Source organism: Candoia aspera, chromosome 2, assembly GCF_035149785.1.
Source record: "Candoia aspera isolate rCanAsp1 chromosome 2, rCanAsp1.hap2, whole genome shotgun sequence".
Lineage (NCBI taxonomy): Eukaryota > Metazoa > Chordata > Lepidosauria > Squamata > Boidae > Candoia > Candoia aspera.
In genome coordinates this window covers 123,033,998-123,048,395 of record NC_086154.1, presented here as the reverse complement: position 1 = coordinate 123,048,395, position 14,398 = coordinate 123,033,998, and the positions used below count along the sequence as shown (strand labels likewise).

At 38.6% G+C, this 14,398-nt stretch overlaps 1 protein-coding gene across 1 annotated transcript in view; it reads right to left on the bottom strand.

The window, feature by feature from the left end:
- The window catches only part of PRKCA (protein kinase C alpha), a 219,713-nt gene that overhangs the window by 64,716 nt on the left and 140,599 nt on the right, over positions 1 to 14,398 (bottom strand). Inside the window, exons 4-5 of the mRNA XM_063293481.1 lie at positions 8,174 to 8,285; positions 4,295 to 4,423 (exon numbers count right to left, since the gene is read on the bottom strand). Coding sequence (XP_063149551.1) covers positions 4,295 to 4,423; positions 8,174 to 8,285 — 241 coding nt within the window. The remainder of the gene's footprint in view (positions 1 to 4,294; positions 4,424 to 8,173; positions 8,286 to 14,398) is intronic.

Below are 14,398 nucleotides of genomic sequence, written 5' to 3'. Positions count from 1 at the left end.
CTTGGCAACTGGCTTGCACTTAACAATGGTTACAGTGCCCCATGGTCATGTGATCACCATTTGCGACCTTCCCTGCCAGCTTCCCACAAGCAAAGTCAATGGGGAACCTGGCAGGGAAGGTCGCAAGTCACTCCAATGAGTCACCTGCACTCTCCCCTATCCAGCAGCAGCCAGCCCCTGGCTCCACCATGTGTGCGCCATGCCTTGCCGGCCGCCTGCACACACACACACAAACCTGGCAGCAGCCATTTACCTGTCTGCTGGCAAGCCACCCAGGACTCAATTAACAACCCATGATCCTTGCTTAATGATGGCAACAGGGAGTGCCAGGATTGCTGTCACTAAATGATGTTTTCACATGACATCACACTTTATGACATCGCTTAGTGATGGAAATTCTGTTCCTAATTACCTTCATTAACTGAGGACTACGTGTAAAGCAGGCTGAACTGCTTTGAACTGAAGAGAATAAAACTGGCAAGGATGCATAGTACAATACATGTCATGAATTAAATTAGGTGGTCTTCTATTTTTTAAAAATGACATTGTTCCTTGCTTTGCAATCTTTAGTAACTGTAGTCCTCCAAACATGGATGGAAATATCTGGCCATTTGAAAGTATCCTCTTCTCAAATCCAACTCCACTTAACATGTGAAGAGACAATAGAATTCTCAGTCTTCCCAGTATATCTCATTTCATACAAAGATTTTTCTTACTTTGTGACTAAATCATCTGTTTTTTTAAAGGTTAAATACAAAAATATTCCTCTGAGATTAAGAATGAATTGTGGTACATGTTTGGTGAATTTCTATAATGAGATATGAAGCACTGTTTTAATAATCGGAATTATCTTCGCTACAGACAGACCAATTATTAGGGGGAAAATTGTACTGAATTTTCAATCTGATATGTTACAAATGCCAGACTTTGTTTTGTGTACTAGGACTAAATGCTAGCATTAAAAGTAATGGCAATTTTGCATGACATAAACACAGTCCTGCTGGATTTGACAGAAATGCATTTAGCGCGTATCATTTTTCCACAAGGTATGTGCAGGAAGCACCACAAGCAAGATCTGAAAGTAATTGCTTCCTCCCATTGTTGTTCCCCAAATAGCATATAACTATCATGATTAGTAGCTACTGACAAATTTACTTAAATAAGAGTTTGTCAAAAACATTCAGGCTAACAGCTATTGTTCTATCATATGCTGGCAGTGAATTCCATAGGTCAGTAGGCACTGTGTGAAATACTTCCCTCCCCTCCCCTCAACTAGCTTCATTTATTGTGTCTCATAGTCTGCTGTATTACGGGAAGGAAAAAATCTCCACCTGCTTTATCCATACCATACATGACTTTAGGGGCCAAGGAGAGGAGAGAGGTAAAAACAGAAACAGCCCCATTTTAAGAGGCTTCTTCGGGACATTATCTTGAATCATGGATGGAGAGACTGCTAACCCTCCAGAAGGAGTTTGCATGACATTGGGGCTGTTAATGTGCCTTCCAACTCACTTTCACTGGAGGCTAAAAGAAATCCCTCCAAATTAATTGGATAGGTCAGGCAGCTGGATTTTGAAGTTTGCACGATGTATTAACCTTGTCCCCCAACCAACCCACTGAAGTATACTGTACGAACAGGGCCACCCTGCCAACATTTTTATTAAGATATCCACTACAACCCTTAGATCTAGAAAATTAGGGGAGAAATTGATGTCCAGAGGAAAGAGTAGTAGCCCTACCACCCCCACCCCACTATCACAATGTTGCATAAAAGGCCACAGTTGCTACGTAATTCCCCCAAATGGAATCGTGACTGAGGCTGCCCTTTGGAAAGGGAAGAGCAGCCTTTTCTCCAGAACATCCCAAAAAGGACTGTGAGTGATAGCCAAAAGCAAAGAAAACATGGTCGGTCAGGTGCCCTCCAAGAAGTGCTGCTCTTCCACACACACCCATCAGAGATGACAGTAAGGAATCAAGGAAGGAAAAGGGGAGGACACATCTCAGCACGGCTAACAGGCAACTGCCCCAACCAACTTAAGAACCCACCCCTTTCCTCCAATTTGCTATTGACATACAAGGCTGTAAAAGCAGGCCATGTGCTCTCTCTCAGCATGAAAAATCAAAGAGTTAATTAGGAGACAGGAGGAGGAGGAGAAGGGTACAATAGAGAAAAGGTAAAGTACTAGCAGCAGAGTGGAGGTGGATGGTAATTCTGTCAGTATTTCAAGGCTTATGTGATACTATCAGTTTTGTATCAACATAACTGCCTCTTTTACCTTCAGGGCATTTGGCAAAGTTAAGGCCTGCTTTATTTATTTATTTAGCACAATGCATTTTAAGAGCAACTGGAAGTATGATTCAGCCTCCTACAGAATTCTGCCCTGAGTAACACTAAATTAAACCCTAAGATCAGCAAAAATTAGAGGTAACTCAATACTGCATTCCGGAAGATGATTCAGAACACTGACACTCCTACATCTTCCCAGGCTAAGAATATCATGCTTCCCTCCACCTCAAGTTGTGAGGAGGGCTCCTCCATAATTTTTATCTCCCTTGGCTATCCAGGGGTATGAGAATAGAGAAAACAGCACCCATCACTGGTATACCTCTTGAAATATCAGGCCAGTCAGTTTTCTTATGACAGACTGTCCCAGCCGGTTCTTTCCTGTCCTACATTATCTGGGGTTCTGATTATTGTGTGCGCTACTGTGATATGGTGTGCACGATGCGACTCAGAGCCATCCATGCTGCAAACTTCTGGCCAAGGCAAAAGAGTTGGTACAAATGATTAGTAACAGAAGCCTAAGTTTAACAAATAATCAAGTGTCGATGAAGATTCTCAGTCATCCAGCTGGAATTGTCTGTAGGCTGTGTCATGGCAACTGGATTTCTTTCTTTTTGGTTGAAACATTTCGCTGCTTGTCCAAGCAGCTTCTTCAGTCTGGGCAAAGGTTGGTGAGGGGACCCCATATATGTCTCCCAGGGTGGCTGCATTGTCCCTACACCTGAATGGCTTATTAATTGTGCCATGGAGGTGTGGATTGTCTTTGGGATGTCTTACTCTTAAATCCCTCGCTCATCCCCAAGTGGATTGTTAGGTGTGGCCTTCCTGGTGAACTTGTGACATGGTATTAATCTTCCTGGGGACTAATGAAAGAGCAGCATGAAAAACGGGGGACAAGTTGTTTGTGTGGCCTCCGCCTCTATTGAGGGAAGGATTTTCCACTTTGGCATGAATGGATTCTTTAACCCCTCTCTCAAACCACCTATCTTCTCTGTCCAGAATGTGAACATTACTATCCTCAAATGAGTGTCCTTTTTTTTTTTACCTTCATCTAAAAGAAAAAGGACATTCATTTGAGGACAGTAATGTTCACATTTTGGATAGGTGGTTTGAGAGAGGGGTTAAGGAATCCATTCTAACAGATGGGTCTCTACTTCCAATGAATACAATCAGTGAAGGACAGCCCATCAGCTTTTCAGGTAAATTAACTCCACAGCCAAAACTCACGTTACTGTTAGAAACTTGTTTCTTAGCTTTCAGTTTTAAAACAACTTAAATACACTGTTTAGTTTCTGCACTCTGGAAAATAAAGGAGAGATTCTGACCTACTCTTCTGTGACAGCTGACACTTGAAATATGCTACCACATCCCTGCCCGCTTTTTTTTTCTTTCTCCAAAGCTAAAACAGCAACTTCCTTCACAGTTGCCTCGTAGGACTAAGTTTCTGGTTGCCTGTCCTTTTCTGAATGTATTCCTATTTCTCCACAGTTTTCTGAAAGTGCAGTGTCCAGAGCTGGATACAATGCACCAATGCAGACTAAGGTGAAAAAATTATCTCCTGTGATCTAAAAACTCTACTTCTGTTGATATAGCCTAGCGCTGCATTTGCCTATTTTGCAGCCACATCACATCGCTGACTTCTGTTCAGTTTGCAATCAACTATTATTTCAAGATCTTTTTCCTTTGTATTGCTGCAAAGCCAGGAAACACCATGCTGAATCAGGCCAAAGGCACATTCTGTTCCTTGCTGGAAGCCCCAAAGCAGGACATGAATGCTCCATGTCATTTTCTATCCCCACTTTCCAGCCATGGATACTAAGAAGCCTATTACGTCCTCCAATTCATAATAAGGGAATACGTAATCCTCTGCTCCAGCCAGGAGCTGAAATTTTACTGAACATACATAAGCCATTTTTCATGCTTATTGCCTGATAAACTATTCAATATAAATGAATAAAAGTAAGAAGTACCACTAAATGAGGTACATCACATCTAAGAAGCTTTCCTTACCTGTGACTCCCAGCTTGTCACCAGTCACTTCAGCCTTCAAATAAATCCTTCCTCTTTTTTCTGTGTGATCCATTCCACAAAGACTTGGGACGTTTATTACACATTGTTTGTGAACATTCATATCACAAGCTGGAAGTCAGAAAATAAATATTTTAACATCCTAAGGATTGAAAAGCACTGGCATAACTAAATGGCACTGCCATTTTCACAATGCCAGTGAAGCTGATCTTTCCTTTGGGCTATTATGGGAAGCTTGTCAATTTATAGTCCACGATGGGACTCACAAAAATTCTTTCCATGTTCAGTAAATAAGGTAAGAATTGTGTTTGCAGTATCTGTTCCCTTGCAGGGCAAAACAAAATAAGAAAAAGAAAAATCTTGGGAAAAGTGATTTTGAATTAAGAAACAGCCATTTCTGCCTCACATCCCATGCTTTCTAATCTGCAGTCTTGATGACTGCTTTTACACAAATAATAGGCAAAATACCTTATGGTGACATACAACGAATTTGGCCAGAGTCAACGATCCTCCAACACATTAAATGTTTTGAGACAGACATTAATGATGCTAGCAATGTCATTAAAAACTTTATGGATGGCATTTAGTTGATAATAAGGCGATATGTGTAAATGTGGGAAAACATAAGTTGATAGAATACCTGCTAGGGATTTATAGAAAGCAAAATGAAAATAAAAACAAACTCAGTATCAAGAGGAGTGAAGTTGAGAAGGCTCATAAGGAGCCATGGGGCTCAATGAAGAAGGTAAGAGGAAGTATAACACAGAGAAAAAAACATATTAAGACAATATAGAAGAGTAATATAGGAAGATGAGAAAAATATTTTACAAGCAAGCAGAAAGAATTTATTATTTGTAAATGTTCTTTCTGAGCATGTCTACTATGTCATGTTCTCTCACAGGATGAAAGGGGCTTTTGATATTGTTCCAGGGAAGAGAAAAACCTTCCGCTCCCATTAAATTCCTCTCCAAAAGTATAGGATCTCCTCTTTTGCTGGATTGACTGCTGGCCAATCATTAAACTATGACTATTTCAATGCTTCTTTTTCTATTGTCCAGCAATGCATCTATAGTGGGTGCATTAATAAAATCCTAGATTATGCTTGATCAGGAAAGCTGCCACATATTAACAAAAGAATGATTTGTTTTGGCTATTCCCAAGGAAACAGTATGTGAAAAATGCTTTCTAGATTGAGTGATTTTTAAAGAATCTGACTGGGAAAATATCAGGAATCAAATAAAATCTCGAAGTTTTTAAAAGCAGGAATAAGTAACCAGCAGCTCAACACATGAATGTGACTTCAGGTGACCACAACTGTTTTTAATCAAGGTCTTATCAAGTGCTTTCTTTGACAATAAAACTGTTGAATCAGAATGTTGTAAGAAATTGAGGTACCTAATTTTTAGTTCTTCCATATTATGGAAAGGGGTATATTGATACCTTGAGATAAGAATCCCTTCAGAAACTACAGACACAGTTTTCAGTCTAGAGGCAAACCTAGCTATGCAATGATCTTATATCTAAGAGTAGGAACCAATGACAACCAAGGGTGAAAGGCAGAATAACTGAAAGGCTTCTCTGTCTTTCTCCCATAAGAAGGAAAGCTTTAAGAATGTCTGATTTTTCTCAGAGCCAACCACTGAGCCATAAGAATGTGAGGAGTCAGAACAAGTGGGAGCCAGTTTAGCACAGTGGTTAAAATGCTGGGCTTCAACCACAGAAACCCAAGTTCCAGTCCCCTCTCATGGATGAAGCTCACTGAGTGACTTTGGACCCACTCACTCTTTTTCATCTCAACCTGCTTCTCAGGGCTGTTGTTCTGGTGATAAAATAAGGGAGGACCACCATGGATGCTATCTTGTGTTCTTAAGCGAGGAGACAGAATGTAGATGCAACAGTAAGCAAATTAAGCAATCATTCAAGTCTACAAAAACCATAGACCAAGCAACAATGGAAGTTAATCCCTTTTCATGCAGGGTTCTTCACAACATGCAGACATTTGAGAAGAAAGGTGGCCTGAACAGTAGCATCTTATCAAGTTCAAAAAATCCACATAGAAAAGGGTCAGAGGTGAGATCCATAGGCTGAGATAAATTAAAACCTTTTCATTCCTCTTCCATCTTAAACTACTTAAGTAATTTCTTGTCCCTGGTCTTGATAGGAGCAGGTTTCAATAGAAGAGAGTATCTGTAGCTCAGGGTTGAACTGTGGAGCCCTTGGTGCTCTCTGAGCTTGGGTGTTTGCTTGCAGACGTTTCATTACCCAACTAGGTAACATCATCGAGAAGACTAGCAGAGTGCATCCATGAACACCAACTAACAGTCAGAAGACATGATGAAAACCCGATCTCTGTGAGCATCCTAGATCAAGCCAAATCCAAAAACACTAGGGAATTCCTGGAAGTTTGGTATTCAGACAAGTTAGCCATCAATAGAAATAAACTATATTTACATACCATTCAAAAGAGATAACAAAGAGCTAAGAATGAAACAAAAAAGACCAGAACATATCTATTCCAGTATCCAACACCCAGAAAAGCAGGGATGAACATCAGACAAAAAATCAAGCAGAAAACAATACCCACATCAAGGAACTACCAAGGAGAAAACCACACCCCACCAACACTGGCAGGGCAAGCTACTCTGTATAAACAGGGAGCAAATCCCACACTCACCAGCACTGATGACATTATTTAGTTGGGTAATGAAACATTTGCAAGCAAACAACCAAGCTCAGAGACCACCAAGGACTCCACAGGAGCAGGTTTCTAAGGAATCCCCAAAATAGCTTCCAAGCCATTTAATTAGTCATAGGTGACAGCTTGCTATTTTTAAAGCTATTGAAGAGGAGTTCTATTCAAACCACATAAGTCGAAACAGCAGTTTGCGTACTTTCTGACAACAGCTGTTTTTAATCATCTCTTTGTTGCAGCTCCTTTTGCATCCCTAGAAGCAGGGCACCTTATACTTAGAATCTGACAAATTGCCATAGTTGATGTTGTGAAATTATTAGTGTGGTACCATTCCCCCCTCCCCGCTTTTTTTCAACTTCTCTCTTTCTACCTGAAGCAAATTAAATTAATTTTGTTTGTTTTTTTTAAAAGAAGAGCATTTTGGTGAAATCATAATGGGAAGAGGGATGTGGTCTTTGCATTTACCTAAGCTCAGGTACCCTGTGTGTGTGAGTCCTGGCTTTCATAGTTCTGGAATGTCTATAGACATCTACATCCTTCCTGCCTTTCCATACTTCAGCTAAATCCCTAGGAAAGACACAACAAGAGAACTCTCCCTTTGGTCTTTTGGTAAGACACTCGGATGCATTGGCTCCTGTTCCCAACTCCACTGGGATGAAATCAGGTGGCATTAGCCAAAATGTCACACACTCTTTGGACATGGCCCTAATGCTTTATTTATGGGGAAGTCAAATCCTCAGAACGAGGTGGGTTCCAGTGGTGGCAATTTGCAGGGATGGATCAACAAAAACAAATCAAAACAAAAACAAAAACAAAACAAAACAAAAAGGACAGTAGAAAAGCATTATGAAGCTACAAACTGCCCTTAATTTTTTAATGCTTAGGCTTTTATCATAATAATGCAGGTCAACTGCTGATTGAACATAATGCTTCTCTCTTCCAGTAAGTTTCAATTAATACAGGGCTATAGCAAAATCAACATTAGAAAAGGCTCTTCTCATTTCCACTCTTTTGCTAGATGTGTTCAAATATTCATTCGAAATGGACTGCCACACTTGTAATTAACTGTAACTACAACAAATTTTGCTGGAAAGAAGTTAGTCACAACTCTAATGGCTTCATTAATTTTTAAAAATCTCTTTTAACACTGCATGCAATAAATGTCTTACTGTCACATTTCATCCCTTGGTGGAGAAGTCCATAAAGTAATGAACCACAATGGTCACAAAATGTTGGGCTCCCATATGTGTGGATTTTGAACTTATGCTTGCTTCTGGGATCCTAAAAAGAAGAGAAATGTCGGTGTGATGTTATCTGTTAATCAAGGAAATTAAAGACATTGATGTCAGATATTAATGAAAGTTTCTGAATTACAAATCTATGTACAACTCCTTGCAGAATACATATCTCCATTGAAAATAATTGTATGTTCCTCTATCCATCCATCCATCCATCCATCCATCCATCTATCTATCTATCTATCTATCTATCTATCTATCTATCTCCTATAATATAACAAAATTTACTTCATTTGATTTTGAGTTTATGTGAGTTTAAATTATAATAAAAGTCAAAACAAACAAAAGAATCAGGAAAAACTGCCCATACCTAATACAGAGATGCCATTATCTACACCTTTCCCTTACACTAATACATATACCTCAGTGTGGTTCCTGCAAGAACACTTGAGCATTAGTAAATTATTTGGGGAAGCCTGTGACACTCAGGCTGAAACACTAACAATGTTGTGTTTGTATACTTTGGTCTTTGACCGCTATAATAAAAAAACTTGAACTGGCTGAAATAGTATGGAAAAAGCGTATTCGTATTCCAACCAACAGATTAACTTAAAACTGCTCCCAGGGAATTCTGCTTCCTTCAAACTGTGCTTTGAAAGATGACATCCTGTTTTACCAATTCCGATAGAAAGTGGTAGTTGCCAAAGTTCTATACTTTCAATCAGAAAATACTGGTAACTGCAGCTTCTTGCTTTTTGCTCAGGATCTGGTTTTGTGACAGAAAGATATTCCAAAACCACAGGGATAACCCATATGCTGCTGCATAATGCCCTAAAGTTGAAATCAGGAAAGCAAGAGCTTGTCAGCCCTACAATGGGATCTCTAAATTGTGGGAGTCCTCAAGAATTTAGGCAGCTGCTGCAAGGGGCAGAAATGGGGTAGCCTGAGGTCCTTTCCATTGTCAGCCTTAAGATACATGCCCAACCAACACTGTCAGGGCAAACTATGTATACAGACAGAGAGCAAACTCCCTTCTAGCACTGAAGATGTTACCTAGTCGGGCAATGAAACATCTGCAAGAAAACAACCAGGCTCAGAGAGCACCAAGGACTCCACAAGGAAAGATGGCAGGCGCTTGGTTTAGACTCCAGGTTTAGATTTGACACTTGGTTTAGACTCCAGGTTTAATTGTTGACACTTCCAACAGCATGAAGTTACAGACAATGAGAAAGACACTTTTCTAACCTAAGACTAGGTCAGAAGGACAAATAATCTGCCCCACTCTAAGGCAGCTTCCAATGTTCCTATAGCAATGCCTTGCCCTCTTACTCCTTTTTTATAGAGGTTGGGGAAGAAATTTAGTTTGTCAATTTTCTTTGGGTCAAGACATGAAATCCTTTACAAATATTTACATGGAAGTATATTTTAAGTATTTAAAAAATCAGGGGCTTAGTGCAAGACATGGATGTCAAAAAATCTTGTCAGCTTATAAAATGCATGAACAACAACATCAAGAACAGTATGTTCCAACACAAGTATAGTACGTATGTCCAAAATTAATATGATACAGTAGCAGAAGGATAATCTCATATCTGTACCAGTTAGATAATTTTATGCATCAAGTTTAGAGCTTTTGTTAAATAAAAAGTTATCTTTTCTATCCGCCTTAGGACAGAACCTATGGATGATTCCATATATCTGCAGATCAGTGAGATTCTAAATTAGTTAGTTTTTTAATCTATGGTAGAAAAAGATCCAGAAAATCTGAAGTGGCTTTAATGAATGAGGTGCAATTTTTTACTTCTTGCCAACAATTCTACACTGAAATTCAAGCAATCAGTTTCATGTATAGATACCCTCTGGAGAGATTCTTGTACGCGTTATTCACACGATAAATAATGTAGACTTCCAGCAAATTATTTTACGATAAATTTCAGAAAGATAAAAGATATCCACCATGGAGATGTATCTAAAATGCCCCTCTAGGGGGAGGCAGAACAACATATAAAAATATCTAATAAAAAAATTAACGTTAGACAGGTACTTCTTCAGCTAACTCGGCTGCGCTCTGGAGGCAAAGCTTTCATTATTTTTCATCATGTGACTTTTTAAAAAAATGTAATGCACATTCTCCCCAAAATTATACAAAGTGGCACTCAATGATAAGATACAAACAATTCAATAATTTGTACAAAACCTTTTAAATAGAATTATCTGCTGGCTTTAGGCCTATGGCAAATAATTGTTAAGATCAATAAACTATATTTCAGACTACCTATATTTCTTGACAAGATTTCAATGACTATGACGTATCATTTTAAGCTGCCAGCTCATTGAAAACACTCAGAGGTGACAAGTATGGCACCATAACATTTTAAAAAGCTACTGAAGCTTGATTAGCATTTGCAATACGATTCACCTTCATCTGTCTGTCTGTCTGTCTGTCTGTCTATCTTCTTTCAAATTCCTTGGAAGCAGGGATTGGAAGGAGGAAGAATTACACAAACTAGAAAACCTCTGCCACACAACTACCTACATTTCTGACAGAAATCCCTTCATCGGTACTTCATCTATTTCTCCAATTCCAAAGTCAATTGCACTTCAGGTGAAAAACATCAGTGTTTCTTCCCAAAATGTACATGGAATTCCTTGCACTTCCATTTGTTTTGACAGTACACAATTATTCTCCAATTCTACATAGTCACCTGTGATATACTAACATTATCTCCTTAGCTCTCTGAGAAATGCTCCTGCAAATAATTGATTCCTCATAGTAATTATTCAGCTTCAACAATCTACAATCCCCTTGGTGCCTTGAAAATCACCCAGCTGGGTCTCTGTGCAAGTGAGAAGAGCTTCTGAACGCCTGTACATTATCTTTAAATTGAACCCTTTATCTTAAGGTATGGAGATAAGGATCTGGTAGCAGAGTTGAAATCCCACTCAAAGCTGCCATTTCACTGTGTATTTGAATTTGAAAGTATGGAATAATAAAGTGTTACACGTTCTAAGCAGACTCCCTTGTCCTCAGTAATACTTCTACAGCTGGAAAACCTGTAACTGCATCCACTGCAATAGTAAGGCCAGAAACTGGCTGTTTTCTGTATTGTGGTCACTTTACAGAGAGATGAATTAGGAATAGCTGTTTAGAAATTATGATTTTGAAACATTACTGGAAAACACCAGAGGTATGTGGCAATGCGTTTCTACTGGTAACTTCTTCTTTTTACAAATTGTCCTCAGCATATGAAAATGTTGGTAAGTCTATCTAAATAACATATAGTAATGCTAAAAGCCTCTTCATTAATAGCACTGAACTATTGAAAAGTTCACTCACTGTATTTTGATACCTGGATTAAACTGCCTTCCTAAAGAAAATAATAAATGTCTCCTACTACAGTTCCCTACAGTGTATATAAAGAAGCTAGTGATCCTGAAAGTTTTCCACTACCTAAATTCTTAATAAAAAGACTACTGTAACCCATGGAACTTGTGTCTGTGTTGCCTCAATTTGTCAGTGTTGATACATCTGCAGCGATCTACAGACATTTATTTCAGAATTGCCTGATGGATCTGTGGATTCATTCCAAGGTGCCAAATGCTGTTACTGGAAAAAAGTTACTTCTCTAATTAGGAGATCTTGGAAGAACCACTTAAACGGATGGAAAGAAGAAAGGTAACATAGCTAATAATGGTCTTGTCCTAATTTCCAGGATTAGGACTGGAAAACTATAGAAAGTTTACCCATATCAACCATATTCCATAGAGGAAGATGGGGATAAAAGTAGATTACACTTAATATGGATTTTGAAAACACCCAGCAGAAGACATTTAAAAAGACCTTTCCCCATTACAAAACAATAATAGCAATGAATGTCAGAAATAAGTTTTCTGTGCCTTAGGCAACCATTCTTCAGTAAGTTTTCATATAGGGATTCCATGTATTATTAGCTTAAATATCTTTGATACTTGCAAGACTGTTTTGCTCTGTCTACAGTGATCATTCATACATTCTACATTCATGAAGACAGACAAATAAACAGCACATTCTAAACACTACAGTTTGTGTGAAACATTACAATCAGGCTGAACTACAGATACAAAACTTCCAGACTTCAAATTCTATGCACACTACAATAGAATATGATAGCTAAGGAGACAGAGTGTTTTGTTTCATCTCTGCATGACATGCTGATAATCTGATCAGATGGGCTGATGCAATCAAAAATCACTTTCAAATATTTACATTTTTTAACACAATTAGCAGAATAGAAGTTTAATGATCAAAGACATTAGGCCAATTCCCCCTACCCCCACAAAAGCCAAAGGATGTATCTGAATTCCAAATACACTGCAATTTTAGAGAGAAAAACAGACATATTTTAATAAGTTAGCATTTAAAAGGTTGACTATGAATAGGAACAATACTGACAATACACATTTTGCTACACAGTGCTTTCAAACTGTAAGTAGGTGACTGCAGTAACAAATCAGTATTATAAAAATGATTTAATCAAATATACTTTTGTCTAGTCTGACATCTTAAATGATAACCCCATTTAATGATTAAATGCAGCTTTAGGTATAATTCCTGTAATTTAAACAAACACTCATATACCTTTTGCCATAATAGAAAGAGGGTAATCTGGTAATCTCCATAACCTGTTCGGTCTGACTGTCCAGATGCTCACTGCTGATGGGAACCTTCAGTGCCTCTTCAGGGCTCTCTCATCTCAAGGTTCTTTATCTTATCATTCTAAGTTTGATTTAATAGTTCTTGATACAGAGAACAATTTTTTATTTAGTCTAATCTTTAGAAATGAGTGAGGGTGCACAATCTGGACAAAGAGTAGAATTGGTTCTTTAAACAGGGAGCCAGGGGTTGAACTCCCAAAACGGGCAGGGCCACCAAAGAGAGGTTAATGAAGGCAATTCAAACTTAAATTTATATTAAATTAATTGATCCCCATATATTTAATAAAGTTCTCCCCTTCTGTCACATTAAAAATTATAATTTAACAGCAACGTTTAAGGTATCTATCCAATGCTGTGGCATGTGGCCTCTGGGTCATAGGCTGTGGCCTCTGTGTGTGTTCTTGTGTTAAAGAGAGACAGAACAAAAAGCAAGAGAGAAAAAGATTAAATGGGCATTAGGCTTATTCTAATGACTTTGAAAACCATTTTTTTTTCTATCACTGTATGGTGACAATTACTATTGTGGTGTAGTGGAGTCCTTGTGGAAGTAGGAAATAATTCAGTCCAAATGGATGCTGTTGCCACTATTCTGTCTGCAAGCCAGGGCTTTTGCAATGAAGTTTGCAGCACAAGATAAACAACTTTAGAATGATATTAATTACTGAAGGTCAATAAATGTTATTAAGGCCACTGAAGACATGCAGAACTCAGTCTCCATTTACACCCAAAAACTTAACCCAATACATCTCCTTCATCAACCCCTCTCAAAACTGATTATTCCATTTTGAATTCAAAACCTACTTTACCGTACTGCTCTCCGGTATCGTTGCTCTTTGAGTGATTTTTCCCCCTCTGGGAAGAAATAACTCTTACCATCTTTAAATACCTTTTTCCCACAGTTACCGCATTTATCCTTCCTTCACCATCAAAACTCTTGAGGCATATGGGCAACATTTCTTCCCTGTACTGTAAATTTCTTTTATTTCCTATTCTGCCACTACTTGACCCATTTCATTCAAACTATCCCTGTAATTCCTTTATTGCCTTGTTTGCCATATTCTGAAGCCCTGCCACCACTTCCTTTGCCATAGCTCCGTATTAATTTCTCTCTTTATTAAACCTCCCCCCAAATCATCCTTCTACTTCTGCTTCATACTAGTTCATTAAATACCAGTTCTGTTTATAATGCTGTGCCTTGGACTATCTTTCTAGTTTTGTTTTGTTTTGTTTTGTTTTTATTTTTCAAACTTCTATTACCGCCCATCTCCCCCAAGAGAGGGGGACTCTGGGTGGTTTACAATAAAAACAGAATTAAAATCAGAAAATATAAATTACAATATATAAACCAATAAATAAGAATAAGATAAATACCAAACCCAAGGGGCAAAGTTCTTATTCGGTGGGGAGAGATCTATGGTACTGGCCACCCCCAAGACGAGCTGTTGTCTCTCCCACCCCAGG